We start from the raw sequence: 21,517 nt of genomic DNA on the forward strand, positions 1-21,517 counted from the left end.
AAGATGAACGGTTCAGATCGACTGTTAGGATTTTGAAAACTCGAATATTGAGCCATAGCACCGTAGCTCTCTATGCAACCCATAGCACCGTAGACTTACCCTTTTAAAATATAAGGGTACATTTTGAGATTGGTGCTATAATAAAACAGACACTCAGATCTCATTCTACACGGTCTGGTACCGCATTGGATCTGAATTCATAATTTTTTCCTCTTCTTTTGAACCAACTAAATGCAAGGAAAAGGTAGCATCTCTAAAATGGTTTGTAAAGACTTCTGAAGCCAACACAATATTTTTCTCCTATACTTTTAGACTAACCTAGCTCGGTTGGTTTTCCAAAAGAATCCGAAATTGTAAGGTTCAAGTTCTGTTATTTAGAAATAAGTCATAAGCATAATTTATTAGTAATAAAAAATTATAACGTTGTTAATACATATATATATAAATCTTTGCTAAAGGTGAAAATTTGCATTATAATTAAACACCAAGTTTGTTTCCTTGCAAGTTCACATGCTACATACAACTATCCAAGTTTTCTTTATTACAAGGCAGAAATGCTCAAAACATATTTATTTTTTGTTCTTCCAAGGCCCGTAGGCCAGTTCAAAGCATATCATGAATACTAGGGATGCACTTCTATTGAAAAAAAGAGAGAGAAAATAATGAAGGAAATGAATTTTTATCCTTCAAATTAGAAGGAAATGAATGTTGGATTACAATCAAACGGTTGAGCATATATGTAATACAATTATGAATTGTATATTGTCATATATTATTATTTTAATTAAGTGATCTAATATGAAATTAAGGTATTTGACAATCTATGTATTTAATAGGGTGTGGTCTATTAATGTGTAAAACAATTTGTGCAAAGATCAAATCATTAATGGACTGATTATGAGATTTGCAAATAAGAAGAACCACTGTTTAGAGAGTTGTGGATCGCACGGTTTTCGATGCGGCCGCACATTATATCTCCATTAAGTTGACTGATAACTAGAGAGTTTTGCAGGTCACACAGTTTTTGATGCAGACACACAAAGTACTTTTTCTAAGTTGGCACATAGCCAGAAGTTTGTGTATGCTGCACAAATTTTGATGCGGCAACACAAAAACTGTTAAATCAGGAAAGTTGATTATTCAACAAAAAGACGATTCTGTAGACACGTCTGGCTGTTTGTGCGGTCGCATGCGCAATGCCAAATGTGTTACTTTATATAAGGGTGAGTCTCCAAGGCACAAGATACAACACGCAACTCAGTCTTCTGACCAACAGTTATTTTAGATAGAATATGAGTGTCTTCTCTTCTTCTTCTTCTTCTTTTTCTGTCTTGAAAAACTTAATCCACGACAATACAACGCATAAGCGAGAAGAGACATTCTTGCCATTGAAGACTTGTCTCGTGTACACAAAGACGGCTCTTCGCAATTGAGGATTCTAGAAATCAGGTATTGTATTCTACACTTATAATTATGTTTTCTATGAGTCGGCTTTTGGCATAGGACAATTCATTGTTTAAAGTGAGAAATTGTTTCTCCTTCTCCAGAGTGTAAGTATTTGACCCGTAGATGAGATGTAATTGTTTGATCTCTAAATAAATATAATTATTTGATCTTTATAATTTTCCAACAAAGAAAAACTAAGAATGTTAAGATTGTCATCCTTCAAATTAGAAGGAAAGGAATTTTTAAAAATATAAAGAATTTTTCACTATTTTTCTTGGTTAATCTCTTGCAATTAAACTAAGAAAAATAATATTGGCTCGTTTTATCCAAACTTGAGATCATATCTAAGTTTCGAGAGCTGATTCAACACATCAAAATTTGTTATTGACACAATAATATTACAAAAATTTAGTGGATGGGTAGCATTGCCCTTCATAAGCAATTACATCTCTTACTCACCTAATTAGTAAATATTTAATTACCCATTAATGATTAATCTATACAAGTTTAAGTAGCTCCATTAATGATTAATCTATACACGTTTGCAACAAGCGCAAATGACAGATATTCACAATGAGATGACCTTAAATTTGTTAAAATAAATTCAAGCTATATTAAAACATTTTTCTCACATGCTTCTTAAATTTCCTTTTTACTTCAATTTGTTAATATCATAAATTAAAATAATAAGAACTACACTATAATTTATAATTTGTAACTTATCCTGAGTAAAATTGTGTTAATTTATCTAATACATATTGTGTTTTAATGGATCGATTGGTTACAAATGTGCATTAATGGATGATAGACAATCAACTATTAGATGAAGTAATTAAGGAGGGTTAGAATTGTTCATTAAATTAAAATTTTAATAATGTTATTATGTAAGTAACAAATTCTATTGTATGATCTCCTCTGTATCAGTATCAGTATGTTTATTATTTTCTTCTGTCAAAGTCTTACATACTGTAATTTGAGCAAATGTGACGATTTTTTTTTTCTTTTAATGAAAATTATTCTACGGGCCTACAAATCTGTATTTTTATGTATTTTTTTTTACTTTAAGGTCTTTTCCTTACTTGGTCCTCTTTGAATTATAATAACTCGTATTATTCGCTGTATAAGACCGCACAAAAAGAAAATGGATCGTGTTCATTACTCGTGAGTCGTGACACGTTGTGCAGACGTGCAGTACCGACACGTAATTTTAAATTAAACAAATGTCAGCATCTCACGAGCATTATGTGGGCCCCGGTTTATCTTTTAAGTGAAAATCATGTATGCTATACACCAGGTGCAGCCAAATATTCCATCTCCTGTTCTATAGATTCTTCGATTCTTCAATTATCCCTTCCCCTAACGAAGTCGTCTCCATAACGAAGCCTCGAATCCGATTCCCTTTGTCCCAAATTAATATCGTTTTTTCTTAATGTCTCTCCCACATTGAATTCAATGCCCAAAATTGAACAAATTCTCATATCAGGTAATGCTTCTATGATCTCCAGCATGACTTTCGATTTCTTTTCCAAAATACTACACTTTTAATTGGGTGTGACGACGTAGTCAGAAGTTGCTTTGCATGTATCGTTTTTTTGATTACTTTTATAGATTTGACGCGTCGTTGTATGGTTGGACCAATTTTATTTATTTGTTTTCGCGTAAATTTCGTAAAGGTCTTTGCATCGCTATTTGTTTTTCTCTGTCGCTTTGCGGAGTTGTTTTTTTGGATGTAGATGGGATTGGAGATTGGGCTAGGATAATGATATATAATAGGAAAAGTATGTTTTCGTTTGTTATTTTGTTAATATCTTTGCTTGAAATTATTTTAGTATTCAAATATTGCGAAGAGAGATCATCCTCTTTGAATAGAGACTGATCAGCTGCGTTCCTTTCTGACATAGGCTAGAAGCGGGGGCATGCGCTTTGTTGAATCTGTGATACCGCAAAGGATTTCGATGGGTGTGATAAGTACGATTTTGGGGTTTTCTGGATTTGGTATCGGAGTCACAACTGGGGTTGTTATTGGATATTACTTGTTCATCTACTTCCAACCTAGCGATGTTAAGGTAATTAAATCACCGTCATCCTATTTTTTATTCTATAGTATATACATTTTTTTTTTTTCATTTTCTTGCTAATTGGCTTATTTCTTGCTTAACATTGTTGATGCATGTGCGTTCTCTTTGAATTTATCTATCTATATTTGGAAGCTGATTTTGATGTAAGATTTAGATAAAATAAAATAATAGAAATAATAACAATAACAATAATAATGTACAAGGATATATGTATTGACAACAAACTTCTTTGATAACCATGGCAACCAATTAAACAGTTATCAAAATAACAAAAAGTAAAATTACTGACATTTTCTGTGTAATATAGATAGACCATTTAATAAATTTGGTGCACTTTGGAAATTGATTACCATCCATCAAGCGATATGAAAATTAATGATCTGCACTTGATCAGTGGCCAAACAATTTCCGGCACCAAATTTGATATGCAACCCATCTATATAAACTCTAGATAATATTATCTACATTTTTATTTTATTTTATTTTTCATTTTTATGATCATTTTATGGTTGTCAAATAAACATGATTTTCATATATCCTTTTCTAGGTCTCTTTTCTATGGTTCTATTGTTCTAGAGATGCGCAAGGGTAGAGTATATAGTACGGCCCATAATGGGAATGGGCAGGGGCAGATCCAGGATTTTGGTTAGGGGGTAAGCACAAGATTTGATAAGAGTATTTTTTTTTTCTCCTAACGAATTGAAACGGAGTAGTGGATAGGGATTTAAAAAAGTCACGGTACGACTGGATATGTTACGGCACGACACGCTTTCGTCACGACACGTGTGCTGGTTACATGCCGTGACCATCCACATGATGTGAACATTTTTAAAATTTAACACGACAAGGACGTCACGCAAAATATTTTGCCACGGCACGACACATAGTCACATGTAATTAAGACAATTAGATCTTGATCGAATGGTGAATCTTAACTAAACTAACCTAAATTATGAAAAAAAATAGTTAAACGTGACCGGTCACGCCGTGCCATGGTCACGATGTGATTAACATGTTGTGACCATTCACGTGTCATGACCATCCTTCCAAATTTGATCACAGCATGACAAGACACGTGATTCAAGTTACAGCGTGACTAATCACGACACAGTACATATTTATATCCTTAGTAGCGGACCTCTCTTTTTACCTAATAAATCAACGATTCTTTCAAGTAGAGTAACGAATCAGACTGTATCTAATCCAGGAGTAGGCATTATATCTTTTCAGGTGTAGGCACAAAAATAAATACCACTAGATCTAAAAAAAAATTCTAATCCAGGATAGGCAAGTGCCTACCCCTAAGCCTTCTTGGGTCCGCCATTGGGAATGGGTATGTAATATGCTTAAAACTCAATAAGTACTAGTAATAGTGATGATAATGATAATAATAGTACTGAACTACTGCCGTAACAATGATAGCAACGGCATGATCTAGCAAGTATTTTTTTTTATTTTTGGTGTCTTTAATTTTTTTCAGGATGTCAAGGTTCGTCCATTGGCTGAGTATGACACAATTTCCCTTGAGAAGATGCTTCCTGAAATTCCACTTTGGGTCAAAAATCCAGACTATGATCGAGTATGTACAGAACTTTGAATTCGTGTTGAAAATACTATCTCAAATTTGCATTTTACTTAGTAACACCACACTTTCTCTTTTTGTTCAGATTGATTGGCTAAACAAGTTTTTGGAGCACATGTGGCCTTATCTCGATAAGGTATTATTCCATCTATCCCTTCTTGCAAAACCATCCTTAGTTTTTGCATGGTTGTTTTCTAAACTACTGTAATTTATTTTTTCTTCTTTTAAATCCAACCCCCCCCCCCCCCCCCCCCCCCCGCGCCCCCAAACCATATCCTAAAGGCAATATGCAGAACAGCACAAGATATAGCAAAGCCAATTATTGCCGAGAACATTGCAAATTATAAAGTCGACTCTGTTGAATTCGAGTCTTTTACTTTGGGCACCTTGCCGCCCACTTTTCAAGGTTCTTTTAATTCCTTCTGTTGATCATATAGTGTATAATTTATCCAATTTAATAAGGTCTGAACAATTAACATGTAACTGGGTAAACAGGAATGAAGGTGTATACAACAGAAGAACAGGAGCTTATAATGGAGCCGTCGTTAAAATGGGCTGGAAATCCTAATATATTGGCAGTTGTCAAGGCTTATGGACTGAAGGCATCTATTCAAGTATGTTTCATTTGACAAAAAAAATTGTCCAATTTACTTTATTCACCTGCATATTTAATTGTTCCGAACTTGGCAGTAAGCAGTTAAGCACTGTCTAATTTATGAAATATTATTTTAATTTCAATATTTTTAGGTGGTAGACTTGCAAATTTTTGCTTCACCGCGCATCACTCTTAAGCCATTGGTCCCGACATTTCCTTGCTTTGCAACAATAATAGTTTCCCTTATGGAAAAGGTGCTATTTTATGTTTACCGAAGTTAGTAATATGATTGTTTTGCAATGCAGGGTGTAGATTAAAATGAAAACATTTAAACTATTAAACTATTTTTGTTTCTTCACTTTTGTTAGCCACATGTTGATTTTGGACTGAAACTCCTGGGGGGAGACATCATGGCCATTCCAGGTCTATATAGATTTGCTCAGGTTATTTATCCTTGTTTTTATTATTACTCTTTTGCATTTCTTTTTTCGTATGTAAAATGCAACAACTTGGAACATCTAATTTGCATGTCCATAACAGTTCATTTCTTGACCGTCTTTTTCTCTCCTTTTTCAGGAGACAATAAAAAAACAAGTTGCAAGCATGTATCTGTGGCCAAAGACATTGGAAGTCCCTGTATTGGATCCTTCAAGGTGAACTTCTGATCAACCTTTTTCAGGAGTGCATAACTCTTTTTCATGTATTCCGTTCCCTGTCTGAGTTTTTGCTATCCTAATGCCTACAAATCCTATTTTTTTGTTTCATCTTAGTCCACAAATGTTGTTCATTTACCATCAATCCTGTAATACATTTTCTTTGTTCCTCAATATTTTGCTGCAATTATTGATATCCTCTTTTTGTTTACTTGGTGCTTCTCGACCAAGATGCGAACAAAACAATGCAACCTCTTTCTGCCTGTGTGTTATCATCAGTTGAATTTATAGGAATTAATATAAAATGATAACCTGGGGATTTGTGGCAGGGCATCAAAGAAGCCAGTGGGGATACTGCATGTGAAGGTGGTACGGGCACAGAACTTGAGGAAGAAGGATCTGCTAGGGAAATCGGACCCGTTTGTGAAACTGAAGATGGCAGATGACAAGCTGCCGTCGAAGAAGACACAGGTGAAGAAGAACAACCTCAACCCCGAATGGAACGAGGAGTTCAAGATCACCGTCACCGATCCCAAGACCCAGGTTCTCGAGGTCAACGTCTATGACTGGGAGCAGGTATTTATGTTTTTTCTCGGACTGAACCCCTCTTTATTTCTATAGTTGTTTTCCTTTTATATCTTGTGTTTTTTTCTTTCTTTAACTTTTGGACAGTGGTGGAGCCACTTGATAGATAGTGGGGTCAGTTGACACCCCTGAAATTTACAAACTCAGTCTAAAACCAGTGTATATATTTTCCTCTTAAAAATAGTTAATTGACAACTGGATACTGTTTTGCCTCCGCAACTGCTTTTTCATATGTTTTTTGGTCATAACTTTTGCATGTTATGGGCTGTGTATGCCATTTGTCAGCAATGACGGAGCATCCATTTGCCTCTTTTCTAGTGGGGTCAATTGGCCAGTTGGTAAAATCTTTTGTTGAAATAAAGTTCAGAATCCATAATCATAATAGGGCTTTTGCAAATTTAGGGGTCTCGATACTGATTTACCGTAGTGATTGTAATAGTATTCGCTGGTATCAAGTTCCGACCCTTGTGTTGCAAATCCATAATTGTAATTTAATTTTCATTTGAGGTCTTGTCGTGGAGGCCAATTTTCATCTGGTTGAGAAGACTATGCATTGATTGTATATACATTATTACTTGAAATGACTGATATTCTTTTTTTTTTGAAGGTCAGTGAGCCATTGCTCACCAACGATTTGTATTAATAAAGGAAAAATATTTACAAAGTCTTTTACATACACCACCATACACTAGAATACACTATACTATAATACCATAATCATCTATCAAATAAAACAGCAATTAAAACACAGTAGGCGCTTGAATGGTCCCTACTTCGCTGGTTCATACCCATCATTGCTACCACACTATAATAAGGAAGACCACAATTTGATCTGTATTCGAGTCTCATTGATTAATGTGGAAATCTCCCTACGCTCCTGTGAAAAGGTTCATCTGTTTCTCTCACGCCATAATGCCCATACCGCCGCTGCCCATAGCGTGTCCCAGAGCCCCTTTTGAGCGTCTTGAACAGTTGCTCGCCGCTGCCACCATGCCCTTGTAATCATAGGTGATGTTGTTAGAGTGCCCAACTGTGGTGAAAGTGCTCTCCAAAACCGTCGTGCAAACGGACATGTCCAAAAAATGTGGTTCCTGTCTTCAAGGATGTCTTGATTGCATAGTACACAGTGAGGCACAACATGTATTCCTCTCTTGGCCAAGACCTGCTGAGTTAGTATTCTGTTCCTGACGAGTAACCAAATAAAAACTCTTACCTTGGAGGGAGCTTTAATCTTCCACAGGATGCGGTAGAAATGGCAAACTACCCCTTTGTCATGCATCATGTGATATGCCGAACAGCTAGTGAATTCACCACTGGCCGTTCAGTGCCAAGTTGTTATTCCCGCCGGATGCTTCACCGAGGCCGAGTAGAAGTTAGAAATTGTGGAAAGGTGTATCAGGAAAAAGGATTGGGATTGTGATGAGAGAAGATCCGATCCAGTGATATTATACAACCTTTCAAGGGTGACTGCCCATTGACTATCTCTATTTTTGTCCAATCTCCAAATCCATTTTGTTAGCTTATTTTGGTTTGTCAGGTCAATGAAACCCATTCCCCCATTCTTCTTAAGTGAGCAGACTCTCGACCAGTTTACCAGACAGTATAGCCCGGAGCACGTCCCATTCCCTTTCCAAAGGAAGTTTCGCTGTATTTTATCAATCTCCTTGACTGCACCCTTTGGAATTTTAAATGCTTGCATGAAATGTAGGATGACTGATATTCTTTTATCTAGCAAGTTCCTATTTATGATTCCAGTTGTAGCTTAGTTGTGTTTTCTGTGTAAAACTGGACGTTTATGATTGTTCATCAATAGTGATGAAAAGGGAGCTTAAAATAAAATCAAAATGGTTCAGATAATAGGCAAGAACCTGACGGCTCCATTTTAATATTAGGTGTATATAATGGTTCAGGCAATGGTTCAAACAGGAATTAAGGAACACAGAAGAACAGGAATTCAACTCTTTTATTTTTTTTGTTTTCATTCTCTTCTTTTCAATATTAGGTGGGAAAGAACGAGAGAATGGGCACGAACATGGTCCCTCTGAAGGACCTGGTCCCAGATGAGACTAAGAATGTTACCCTAAATTTACTTAAAACAATGGACTTAAATGATGTGCAAAATGAGAAGAACCGTGGCCAGATCATTCTAGAATTGACCTACAAACCGTTCAAGGAGGAGAACCTGCCAAAAGAACTCGCCGATGAGGCTGACACAATCGAGAAGCCTCCTGAGGGCACACCAGATGGTGGTGGTTTATTGGTTGTAATTGTTCGTGAGGCGCAAGATCTTGAGGGGAAGCACCACACCAATCCTTATGTCAAGATCATTTTTAGAGGCGAGGAGAAGAAGACAGAGGTATTGTGTTATGTTCTTCTTTTTCCTTTTAACGTCCCTTTTCAACAGTGTTCTGATGCATTTTGATTTGTGTTAGCATTCTGTTCCAGTTAAATAATTAGATATATATTCTAGGATTGTGTGTTTTGGTTTGTTGATTTTTGAATTAACTTTTAGTTATTTTCATATGCAGGTGATGAAGAAAAATAGAGATCCAAGGTGGGACAAAGAATTTGAATTTATGTGTGAGCGACCACCTATTAATGATAGAATGCATGTAGAAGTTCTTAGCAAGCCCCCAAAGAAGGGACTCATTTATTCTAAGGTATTTTGGAGAATAAATTCGTGGTTATCGTCATCATCATCATTATTTTATTATTTTATTATTTTATTGTTTTATTATTATTATTATTATTATTATTATATTTTATTTATTTTGTGCGGTTTTTTTTCTTTTTTCAAACAATATGCTGTGATTTACATTTTTTTTATTCAAAATAGGAAACGTTGGGATATGTCGATATAAGCTTGGCGGATGTGGTGACAAATAAGAGAATGAATGAGCGGTACCACCTGATCGACTCGAAGAATGGGCAGATTCAAATTGAAATGCAATGGAGAACTTCTTAGAAGATATTTGCACATGGCTTTTTGTGTAGTATTTCGAAGAGTAATATTTATAGGCATATTTTCTTAGAATTACCCACCATATTATACTTGTGCAGTTTTTGATACAGAGCTTGTTATTTTGTTCGTTTAGAGATTTTCTAGTTATGTTGAGGCTCCTGGTCTCTGTATGCAAATATTAGGGAAAACATGAACATTTGTTTATAAAACACTTATACTCGGCACTTGTGATTTTTTGTTATAGAGGAAAAATTATTGCACAAGCATGATCTCTTGTTCATTGGCTCTTTTTTTCCAACCTAACCTGACCGTTGGCCGATGATTTGATGATTTACATATACTACCAAAATAGCAATTGAAGTTCGAACATTATCTAGAGCTATTGGTTGAATCCGTACTGTAAAAGTGTGTGAGTCTGAATTTCAATTCATATACTTATTAGTTTCAAATTGAATTTGGTTCAGATCTGGATATCCATCTATCTATAGATATTTCAGATCGGCTATAGACAGAAAGATATTCATAACTTGTTTGAGGATTATTAGGTATGTATTCAGATTCGGAGCAGGTATATACAGAGAGATTAAAAAGGAATTATCAGGTATATAGTAGACAGAGAGATTAAGAAGGAATTATTAGCTTTGAAAATTTATAAACAAAAGTGACATTTAATTTCAATGATATGTGTAAAGCAATGGTTTAAATAGCGATTATAGCGGTATAGCAGGACGGTTGAAAAAAATAAGCGATTGCACCAAGTAGCTAGCTATAGCACCGATAGCTAGCTATATATCGCCCATAGCGCTATAGCTTTTAGGGTCCGAAAAAACTATAGCGCTACTATAGCTAACTATTTAGAACACTGGTATACAGAGAACAATAAATTTCATTCAAAGAATAAACAGATAAAGTGTGAGTGGCGTAACATTTGATTTAAAAAATGTGAATATATTAATTATTAATCTAGATATGATATATATTATAATTTATTTTTTTTAAAATACTACAAATAATTATCTTTCCATAGTTATTAATATGAGTCTATGGTACTATGCATATTACGATTTGACACCGTGCTACGGCTCTATATTCGAGTTTTCAAATCCTAACGGTCGATCCGATCCGTTCATCTTGTTCTCCATATTAATATGTGTTTGGAGACCAAATTTTACATTTTTTGAAATTTTTTTACTATTTTTTTAAATTTATTGAAAATCATTGTTTTTGGATGGTCCAGAATTTTCAGATCAAGTGATTTTCTAAATATCTAAAAAATAGTAAAAAAAAATTTTAAAATGTAAAATTTGGTCTCCAAACACATATTAATATGAAGAACAAGATGAACAGTTCGGATCGACCGTTAGGATTTGAAACATGAATGGTTGTGCCTGAAGTAAGCAAATAGGGCTTAGCTGATCTTATAACTAAGGAATAAACTGAGTCAAGTTTACAATATAGATAAAAAGTACTCTGCGTGTCAAAGAAAACTATCAGCTCTTCCTTTCGAAGATATTCTCTGTGTTAATAAATAACTCGAATATAGAGCCGTAACACGGTGCCAAATCGTAATATGCATAGTACCATAGACTCACTCTATGTTTTATATTAAATAATTATAAAAAATGGTATTATCGATAATAATCTTTCCATGGTTATTAATATATGTTTATATTAAATAATTATAAAAAATGATATTATCATATTATCGAGTATTTATATGGGTATTGGGTCAAATTCAGTTACGGATCAAATAATTAAAACAAAATCATATACTATCTATTACAATATTAGTTCCGATTCAAATTTGAATAAGATATTAAATTATTAATTTTATAACTGTATTTATAATTATTAATTTTATAACTGTATTTATAATTTAACGGTTATATTTTTTAAACCATATTTTATCCAAATTAATCAAATCCAAATCGTTTCTAGTTCACGAACATACTTACGCTTAAAGTAAACACTGTAGAATCCTAATTAAACTTTAACTAGCAACTCCATAGAATCCTAACATTTAACTGACAACTCAAACAATCCCAAAAACCTATTAAACACCGTTATGATAATATGACACAACACTATTTCCTTTTGTACAACAAAATGGCCTGTGCATTGCATATAAAGCAATCAGCCCCATTGAATGCAACTCCTCAGTCCCCTTTGTTTGCATCTCAAGTCAATAACCTCTTATCATCAAGCACGCGATCTGGCGCTCCGCTACTTAGATGGCTATACACTGCCTCGAACACCTGCACACAGATACCTGAAAATCCAGTCATGGCCTGGAAAACATTCGGCAGTGCTGTCTCAAAATTGTTGAGCGTCACCGCTCTGGTGACGCTAACACTCTTCTGATATTTGCTCTTCTCCTCTTCAGCCTTCACCTTCAACCCATCAACTCTAACACGCCTCTCGGACAAGAGTCCATGCCTCGACTCTGCTGACCTCAGCTCATCAGACTTCTTCTCAAACTCTCTGAACGCCACATCAGCACGCTTCTTCTGCTTTATCTCCTCTCCCTGTTGTGCTACCACAGCTCGAACCATCATCAGAAAGGATTTTATGCCTTCTGATGCAACCTTGTCAGGGATTCGGTCAATAGCGAGTTGCCACTCTTCACATAGGGAATATATCTCTGACAAGGGTTCATGGAGGTGATGGTTTTGTTGGTGAGATCCAAAGAGGGAGAGGCGGAGCCATCCTGTCAGGGAGTAGATGTAATCACGTTGGGATTTTATGAGGGAGGAAAAGGCAGTGAACCAGCGATCCGCCTCGAGCTCAAGCTGGAGTGTGGCATCACGAAGCGGGTTCGATGTCGGGTCTGGGTTGGGATCAGTCTTGGGAAGGTTTAGGTGCTGGAGGTTTTGTACAATGAGGGTCTGGACTTGGTGACACTCATACATTCCCCTCCACATACTGGTTAAGCTGTTATTTCCAAAACAAAAAAATATATATTAAAATTAAAAATGCAGAATAAATATGAAAGATATTTGTACCAATATGAAACTGGCATTTTGGAGATTTGAAGTCTTGATAGGTTCTTAAACTTTTTGCAGTATATATGTCTAGTTATTTTTCCATTTTTTTTTCACAACTCAACTTCTTGTACTCGATTACCTGAGATATATTGACAGTCAACTTAATTTCAGACTGAAAAGGCGTAAATATGAGTATTCACTATAATATCTATACTGGCCTTGGTCAAAAGGTACTGTACCACTATGATATAATCCTAGGGAAATATCAAGTTGGAAGCAATGTGCTACTGACACTATTCATAGGAATAGATAAAACAATAGATTAATGTCATGATTATATACATAAAAAGATTCTCCAATGAAGCAATCAATTTACAAGTTGAAATTTTTGCAAAAACAATGTAACAATTTGTCAAATATTAGTTGAAAATAACCACAGGTTAATTTTTAAATAGTGTACTTCTTATTTAAAAATTTAGTAGAAGTTACCATATCAGTTTGTTGGAGACATCATATAATTATAAATCGACAAATCAGTGAATCATTTACCAAAAAAAAAAAATCAGTGAATCCCATCATTAGTAAGTAACATTTTTTTTCACAAAGAATGAAACTGTAGCAAAAAAGAGAGGAAGGAACAAGAGGTCAAAAGTAGCATAACTTGCTTTCTCTTTTCTTTCATTTTCTTTGTTGTTTAAGTGGGATCTTCCTTTTTTTTTTTTGATTGAAGTTTAAATGGGATCTTACAGTCACCTTACAATGAATTAGACAAAGGCTGTGGTACAAGGGCACATGGGAAGGCAACCAAGAATATCCTTGGCACGTGCAAACATAAATCATGTGGAAGCTTTACAATGTACTATGTGAAGCCCCACATTGCACACTTGCACAGTCATGTTAAATATAGAACCTTTTTTTATTTCACAATCCCTACTTTTTGAAAAAAAACATCCTAATACCCCCAGTCAGAAAAAAATCTCAAAAATATGCTTGAAATTCTGATCGGATGCAGCCACAGCTATATGAAAGCATCCAGTCCAATATTTGGGTAGCACTTTGTCAAAACCAGGGTTCTAAATAGCACGCTATAGCGTTTTCGGACCATAAAAGCTATGGCGCTATCAGCGCTATAGCGGCGCTATTTGGGAATAGCGCTGTTTTTTCAGCCGGCATGCTATGACGCGATAAACGCTATTTAAACCTTTGGTCAAAACAATGCTTGAAATGTTGATCAGATGGGCAGGGAAATGACCAACTGGTCCGTTAAATAAGATATGGACCAAACAATCTAAAACGACGATCAGATCTGCCTGGCACCATCAAAACTTTCCTTTCAAATGGGCAGGGAAATGACCAACTGTTTCTACGAGTCTACTGCTTGTAGCTATATTATCAGATTTCCAGGCACAGTCATGTGAATTTTTTTACTACAGATATTTCGGAGGTATCTTCACAAATCAATAATGCATGCCATACAAAATTTAAGGATGCCATTACTAGTTATTCTAAGTGGTCCTTCTACTCTCCACTTACACAGAATCATCCAATGGTTCCAATCTGATCTGGGTTCTCCATCCATTTAAGATAAGGCAATCCAGATCTAATCTGATCCCTTGCTATTAAAATTAGAGGGAATTTCATGTATACCCCTAAAGACCTCAAAATTACGTATTTCCCCCTCTTAAAATTCATAATATCATATTTACCCCTCTGAATTTCAAAAACTCAGAAATTTACCAATTATTGTTTTTTTTATTAACACTCATTTTAAATAATAAATTTTTCCATTTTATCCTTTATTAAAAAAAAAATACATGTTTTGTTTAAGAGAAGTGTTCAGTCTTCCAAATGGTTTCATTTTTCTACTTGTGACGCATACACAGTATCAGTTAGACATATGTTTGTGTGCACATCACAAGTAAGAAAATGAACCATTGGGCCTCACACCAGCCAATTAGAAGACTTAACATTTCTCTTAAACATTCTACATTTTTTTATTATTGTAATAAAGGGTAAAATGGGCACTTTATAAATCTAAGATGAGTTTGAATAGAAAAAACAATAAATTGGGTAAATTTGTAAGTTTCTGAAATGAACTTTAAAAAAGGTAATACGTAATTTCAAGATTTTTGAGGGGCATAAATATGAAATTCCCCCTTAAAATTATAATCAGACAACAGGCAGGAAAAGTGGGCAGCTGATTTGTTCAGTCATATATGATCTTGACCATACCATCCAAAAGAGTGGGTTCAGACTGCCCGGTACCATCCAATGATTTCCATACAAGTGGAGAACCCAAACTGTTTCAATGAGTATTCACTGAACAGAAAAAAGTGGACCCATCAAATATTAATAGTTGGTGGATCCTGACGTCATCATATATTGATATTACCACAGAATGTACCAACATAATACCACATTGGTCTTGGCCAAAATCATATAATTATAATAATTTGGATGTTGATTTGTTTGACATCAAGAATACTGAACTATACATCATTAATTTATCAAATATTAAAAAACTAAAATCCATAACCATTAGTCTTTTCTTGGGCTAATATTTAACAGTTAACACTTCCCAACTCCAAGGGGTTCCTTTTATTTCATTCATCATCTTGTCTCGGTTCAAGGACTTAATTATAAAATAAAATGGGTAAGATAATAAAAAAATATATAAAAAAGGACACCGTTAAAGTCTCAAAGGTAGGTTGGGGTGTGGGAGCTACAATGCATAAGTCTGCACCAAAAAGCAAGAAGTGCCAATGCCTGACAATTTAAGGTGCCCTTTGCCAAAAAAAGACGCCCAATTTTGTCATAATGAGTTAAAATAAGGTACAATGCTTAGCACGGATCTGGTGTTACAGTTCCAGATCTCAAATTTTCAGGTACAAACGCTCAATCTGAAATGTTCAATTCAATCTACATATCAAAATCTCGTAACAAACCACGTTTTACATTTTTTTTAAAATACTTTTACAGGGAGAAAACCATTGATTTAAAAAAATATATATCCTAAAAGAAAGTAAAATGTGAATATCTACTAGATTTTTATATGCAAATCAAATTGAGCAGCTCAAGTAGTAGACCATTAGAACCTCAGATTGGGAGACACATAACCAGACCATGGGTGCTACACATAGCTCCATAGATTAACTCTTGTTATAATTATTACCAACTCCAAACATATTTTTTATTTATTTGATAAAATACAATTGCATAGGTTTATACCAGCAAAGAAATGAAAGTACCTACACCTGAATGTGTTAAACCCTTCTAACCAAAAACAACCACCACGTTTTCCCGTAATTTCCACCAACCCCAAAACTTAATCGTTTATTTGCAAAAGATAACCAACATGTGAAATCTTATGTTCCATTTGCAAGCACAGTAAAATATTGATAAAATTAAATTAAGAGTGGAGAGACAGACCCGGTTAGTAGGTCAAGGAGCTGAGGAAAGAGCTCAGCCTCGCGAAGAGATATTATCTCCGATGTAGTCGTCTCTATTGCCTGGGCCCCCACCAGCATCTTCGACTCGAGCCTCTCTATCTCCAACTTGTTTTTTTCTATTTTCAAATAGTCTCCCCCTTTCACCTCTTGTTTCCTCAGAGCATCTACTTTCTTCTCATGCTCCTCCTTTACCTTCTCATAACTCTGTTATCATAAAAAATATCAATTCAACACATATATTCTTGCTAGCACCTAAACAGTATTTTTGAAAGAAACAATGTAACATACTAACATGCATGTAAGATTAGACATGACATCTACATTCAATAATCATATACTAACATGCATGCATCTCAAATGCACACCCTTAAAGAAACTGATGTATGATTTTTTCATTAATTCTGTGCCTAGGTGATCCTTACTTGGCAAAAACAAACCCAATGTTTCATAGTGTTTTGCATTTGTAATTTATACAGATGCCACCAGCCAAAAAATAAAAAAGAATCAAACTATTGCATCAGCAAGATGTACTATTCTGATACTATAATGTCTTTACTTTTGAGATTATGAAGTATATAAAACATATGAAGAGTGGTACAATTTCAGTTCTCAAGAAAGTTCCAATGGTTACGACTGTGAACGTGATAAGAAAAAAAAAAAAACAAGAGACCATTTGTCTGGTGCTATTCTAAGTACACGAGTACCTGGAAAAATATTGTCTTTATGCATAATCTCTAAGAATTACAAGTTTAATACAAAAAATTAGGAGACAGTTAAATAAAAAACGAAGCATTTGCAAGTAAAAGAAATGAATTGGGACCACAAATTTTGCTAATCTCATAAGAAAACACTATTACAAGTTCTTTTCTATTATCATAATCACTACAGAAGCAGCTCAGAATAAACTATACATTCGTAATGTTGAATAAAAAATATTGCAAAATTTATTACTTAATGCCAAGTGAGATCTGCCCAGCCTGCACAAACAACAGACAAGTATATGCAGGAATCCCAAGTATAGCCCCACAAACCAACACAAGAAACCCATACAAAAACAAAAAACAGCACGCTTCATGTCCTCTGCTATCCACCTAAATCACAAGAGTTTACAACTTAAAAAAATTGGCCAACAGGAGCCCCAAATGGAAGGATACAGGCCACAGGAATATAATTTAATTTAATTTATGGTCATGTGCAATGTCAAAGCCAAAACGTCATAAAGAATCAAACTATTGCATCAGCAAGATGTACTATTCTGATACGATAACGTCTTTACATTGAGATTATGAAGTATATAAAACATATAAGTTATGTTTCAAAATGGGCCGATTATAAGTTGCATTGTGTGCCACCAAGAGAAATGCAAAAGGCATATGGACTCAACTAGACATGCTGCATAACGGATTTTTTTGATAAACCATAATTAAGAAAATGTTTTTTACTGATCCAGCATGATTGCTTTTTTTTTTTCAAAAACCAGAAGGACCGGAGGAGCACTCCGGTCTTAAAATTTTTCTTTACTCAAGACCGGAGGAGCCCTCCGGTCTCCCAAAATTTTAATCGGTTTTGGCCGTTAGAATTGCATTACGATTCAGGCGTCACAGAAGATCCCAAAAATTCTAAACAAATCAAGACCGGATGGCCGGTCCGGTCTCTCCAAAAATTAATAACCAAGACCGGATGGCCGGTCCGGTCTCTCCAAAAATTAATAACCAAGACCGGATGGCCGGTCCGGTCTTAACTAATTTTTAAATTGAAAATTGATTCGGTGAATACTATATATATACGGTTTATTTATGAACTCTTGAATATATGATAATGATTATTTAGCATTGATACTTTGCAGTTATGACAGTATATATACTACTCTCTGCTAATTTCTGATTACTAATAAATCCAGTCGGTACGTTGATTTTCCAAGACTCCTGCATGCTTTTATAACCATTATTGTAAAAAGCCGATTAATCGGCCAATTAGTCGTTAGCGGTAACCAAATCGTTACGGATTTTTCTAAATAATCGGCCAATTATTTATGATTATAGTTGATTATCTACGATTAATCGTTTGACGGTAACATGTATGTTTAATAACCTCGTAACGTTATTTACAGTTCTAGTACTGGTTATAACATTAGTTTAGGGTATAACATCCCAGTGTTCTTGCTAAAAAATAAAAATGCTAAAAAATAAAAATGGGTGAAAAAATGTGAGAAATTGTTAAGACCGGAGGGCTCCTCCGGTCTTGAGAAAAGGCAAAATTTGAGACCGGAGGGCTCCTCCGGTCCTTCTGTTTTTTGGTGAGAAAAAAAAAATAAGTCGCTGCACGATCCGCCGCACCACCCTCAATCAAAAAAGTGATAAAAATGTGCAAAATTGTTAAGACCGGAGGGCTCCTCCGGTCTTGAGAAAAGGCAAAATTTGAGACCGGAGGGCTCCTCCGGTCCTTCTGGTTTTTGAAAAAAAAAAGACAATCATGCTGGATCAGTAAAAATCATTTTCTTAATTATGATTTATCAAAAAAATTCCTGCAAAAGGCATCTGACAAAGGCGCACAGCCATAAAACAAAGATGGAAAGCTAAAGTCAGGAAAACATGAATCAGAAGTAAAAATGTAAAACCGTACCTTCACCTCAAGATACATTTTCTTTTCCCAAGCATATAGTTTCTCCACTGTAGAAGCATGGCTTATTCCCAATGTACCACCTCCATTGCTATATCTTGTAAAGACGCCAGTTTTTAGATTCGAATTTGAATTAGGACCCCATCTAAATCCCATTGGATTCAAATTCTTTCCATAACCCAGCATTTTACCTACAGAAACTCTTTCTTCAGTTCTACTTTTGCATATTCAGTCAAAAGAACATAAAAATTAAATTTAAAAAGTTAAAGAAAAAGTTCAATACTAACCAGTAACACCCTGATTAGAAGTAACAAAGTCACAATTGGGCGCCTCTAAAATACCCGAAACCCTATTACCGGCCTCGGCTGCCTTGAGAAAATATTCATCAAGTTCCTTGACAATATCTGAAATGTCTTTCTTGCCCCGGAGCACCACCACCATTGCTAGCTCTCTTGTAGGATCCTTCTCGTACCGTCTCAAAACAGGAGGCGACGGTACGGCTGCAGCATGCACTGTAGCCCTACCAGCATTGATACAGTCTTCTTCTTCCCATTCACCATCAGTACCGGATCGGGACGAATTGGGCATAAAAGGGTCCCAGAAATCCCAACCGGAACCCGAGACTATGGGAGGAGGCGGCGGAGGCAAAATGGGAGAGTTAGAAACAGATGAAGTCCACTTGCTAGTAAGAGGACTTAACGGGGGTGGGGATGGGGATGGAGGAACTGGAGATGAAGAAATGGGAGGCGGTGGAGGTGGCGGAGGAGAGGGAGGAACTGGAGGGGGAGTGGAGTTTGACTCGGCAGTAGCGAACTGGAGAAGAGCCGAGCCGGTGCATCGAAGAGCACGCAAGTAGAGGGAGTGTGCCGTAGCGAAATCTCGGCGCGCTTGCACGAGCTGTTTGGTGTATCGCCGTCTTCCTTTGCATCGAGACACTGCTTCCTTCCTTTCCAACCTTGAATTGCATGTGCCCATTTGGTATTTCTCGTCTGATCGTCTCTCTCTTTTTTGGTCAAGTGTGGGCAAGGATGAAATCTTTTTTCAGTTCTCTGCTACTGCTAGTGAAAGGTGGTATTGATTTCTTCTTTCCTTTTCTTATTTTGAACAAGTGCTGAACTGTTCTCTCGTTCAAATTGAATTATTTTTTTTAAAGTTAGAACGAGAAAAAGCAGAGCGTCTGTTTGGCTTCTTGCAATCTTTATTTAGTCTGTGAAATGGCGAAGGGGTGGGAGGAAAAGAAGAAAGAAACAGTAATGGAGAAAATAGATATGTTAAATGCACCTGGTTCTTAATATATTTAGAAGTACCATCTGATAGGTTCTCACCTATCAGTTTAAGTATCTCTTCGTTCACTGATGGTCCTGGTGTAAACTGTCTTGGCCACCAAAGTGCAAATTGAATTTTGGGCAGTGTGCTGTTTGCATGAGGTGGAGCCGTGGAGATTATTTCTTTTTTGTCGAATTTCTAGAATTACCCTACATTCTTGGGTTTGGGTACATATTGAGATTCCCATAATTTTTGTTTTCAAGGGTTTATTCGTAAAATAACTATTTTAATTTATTCCAGAATTTTTAGGAGATGTGGCTCCGATCCTCCACAACGCTGGAAATGTCCACCATTTGATCCGGCGCACAAAAAAGGTGTCAAGATTCGTGTAAACTCCCACCAACGGCCATTTTGAAAGATCCAGTGGCGTTACAACCAATTGGAATTATTATCCTGTCAAGGATACGCACCAGATGCGCTATTGCTGCCTCTGGCTCTGGGTCTCTGGGAGCAGTGAGAACTTTTTGCAAATTTTGGGAAAAGTTGCTCAAGGGTGCTTTCTCTATTTTTGAAAACTCTTTCTTCTGTTCAGGAAATAAATTTTCAAAGTAAAGTCTCCGAGCCGTTGCCACTTACCACTTACCACTAGCGAGTAGCCGAGTACTAGGTAGTGACCGCGCTGTATTTAAAACAGTAATAATTGCGGTAGAAAATAATAATGGTGGTCACGAGGGAGAATAATAGGGAATTTTTTGGGTCAACGGAAATTAATTTTAGTATTGATTTTCTAAGTGCCAAATTTCTTACGGACAGTGCCTTCCAAATTAATATTTTTATTGAAATTTAACCTTGAGTCTTCAGTCTTTAAGGTAGAAAATTATATCAAAGTTCAAATAATAGATATGAACTATACAAAATAATTTTCATATGAAATATATATATATGAGAAAAGATTTATATCCACTAACTTTTGTCCACAATACCTTATTCAGTATCTTTTAATTGGTCCCCCGATCTCTTCGAAAAATCTCTGTAACGGTCTCCACGTGCTTTTAACTGTCCGCCTCCAAAGTCAAAACTACCATATCTGAGATTTTTTTTCAATCTTTTCAGTTCTCTTTCCTCTCTTCAAATTTATCGATGAGTTTCATTTTTCACAGAAAATCCATGGTATCTTTCTTCCCGGATCAGTTTTCTTTCTTCTCTAATTTCCTCTCCGACAACCTCTCCTCTGACAAAATCCAACTCGCGCCGGATCTCCTCACCCCTGCGCACCGCCATAGCCGCGCCATACCTCC

At 35.7% G+C, this 21,517-nt stretch overlaps 2 protein-coding genes across 4 annotated transcripts; one reads left to right on the forward strand and one right to left on the reverse strand.

Annotated features, from left to right (window-relative positions):
• Nucleotides 1-2,748: 2,748 nt before the first annotated feature.
• LOC144567086 (synaptotagmin-1-like) lies at nucleotides 2,749-10,164 on the forward strand. Of its 3 annotated transcripts, XM_078317137.1 has the most exons (13): nucleotides 2,749-2,929; nucleotides 3,348-3,512; nucleotides 5,005-5,103; nucleotides 5,192-5,242; nucleotides 5,389-5,512; nucleotides 5,602-5,720; nucleotides 5,854-5,955; nucleotides 6,070-6,144; nucleotides 6,278-6,354; nucleotides 6,684-6,930; nucleotides 8,942-9,295; nucleotides 9,468-9,599; nucleotides 9,776-10,164. In XM_078317137.1, exons 2-13 carry the CDS (start codon nucleotides 3,363-3,365, stop codon nucleotides 9,902-9,904), a joined length of 1,659 nt encoding a protein of 552 aa, XP_078173263.1. In that variant the 5' UTR covers nucleotides 2,749-2,929; nucleotides 3,348-3,362; the 3' UTR covers nucleotides 9,905-10,164. The 3 variants fall into 3 exon arrangements, with proteins under 3 accessions (XP_078173263.1, XP_078173264.1, XP_078173265.1); XM_078317138.1 differs by lacking the exon at nucleotides 3,348-3,512 and having other exon boundaries at nucleotides 2,820-2,929; XM_078317139.1 differs by lacking the exons at nucleotides 2,749-2,929; nucleotides 3,348-3,512; nucleotides 5,005-5,103; nucleotides 5,389-5,512.
• A 1,691-nt stretch (nucleotides 10,165-11,855) lies between these two features.
• Nucleotides 11,856-20,327, reverse strand: LOC144567085 (pyridoxal-phosphate-dependent serine hydroxymethyltransferase, putative (DUF632)). Its single transcript, XM_078317136.1, has 4 exons — nucleotides 19,241-20,327; nucleotides 18,957-19,144; nucleotides 16,315-16,538; nucleotides 11,856-12,832 (listed from the first exon to the last, which is right to left on the reverse strand). The coding sequence occupies exons 1-4, from the start codon at nucleotides 19,926-19,928 to the stop codon at nucleotides 12,079-12,081; spliced, it is 1,854 nt and encodes a 617-aa protein (XP_078173262.1). The 5' UTR covers nucleotides 19,929-20,327; the 3' UTR covers nucleotides 11,856-12,078.
• Between the last annotated feature and the right edge of the window lie 1,190 nt (nucleotides 20,328-21,517).

Source organism: Carex rostrata, chromosome 16 (genome assembly GCF_964058835.1).
Source record: "Carex rostrata chromosome 16, lpCarRost1.2, whole genome shotgun sequence".
NCBI classification, from domain to species: Eukaryota; Viridiplantae; Streptophyta; class Magnoliopsida; order Poales; family Cyperaceae; genus Carex; species Carex rostrata.

Bases quoted from the DNA above. Each gene is read 5' to 3' on its own strand.
- LOC144567086 (XM_078317137.1), top strand. From the start codon at position 3,363: ATGCGCTTTGTTGAATCTGTGATACCGCAAAGGATTTCGATGGGTGTG. The intron at 6,355-6,683 runs GTGAACTTCTGA...GATTTGTGGCAG, and splicing joins CCTGTATTGGATCCTTCAAG to GGCATCAAAGAAGCCAGTGG. The intron at 6,931-8,941 runs GTATTTATGTTT...TTTCAATATTAG, and splicing joins ACGTCTATGACTGGGAGCAG to GTGGGAAAGAACGAGAGAAT.
- LOC144567085 (XM_078317136.1), bottom strand. From the start codon at position 19,928: ATGGGCACATGCAATTCAAGGTTGGAAAGGAAGGAAGCAGTGTCTCGA. The intron at 16,539-18,956 runs GTACGGTTTTAC...TTATGATAACAG, and splicing joins AAATGTATCTTGAGGTGAAG to AGTTATGAGAAGGTAAAGGA. The intron at 12,833-16,314 runs GTCTGTCTCTCC...TGGAAATAACAG, and splicing joins CTCCTTGACCTACTAACCGG to CTTAACCAGTATGTGGAGGG.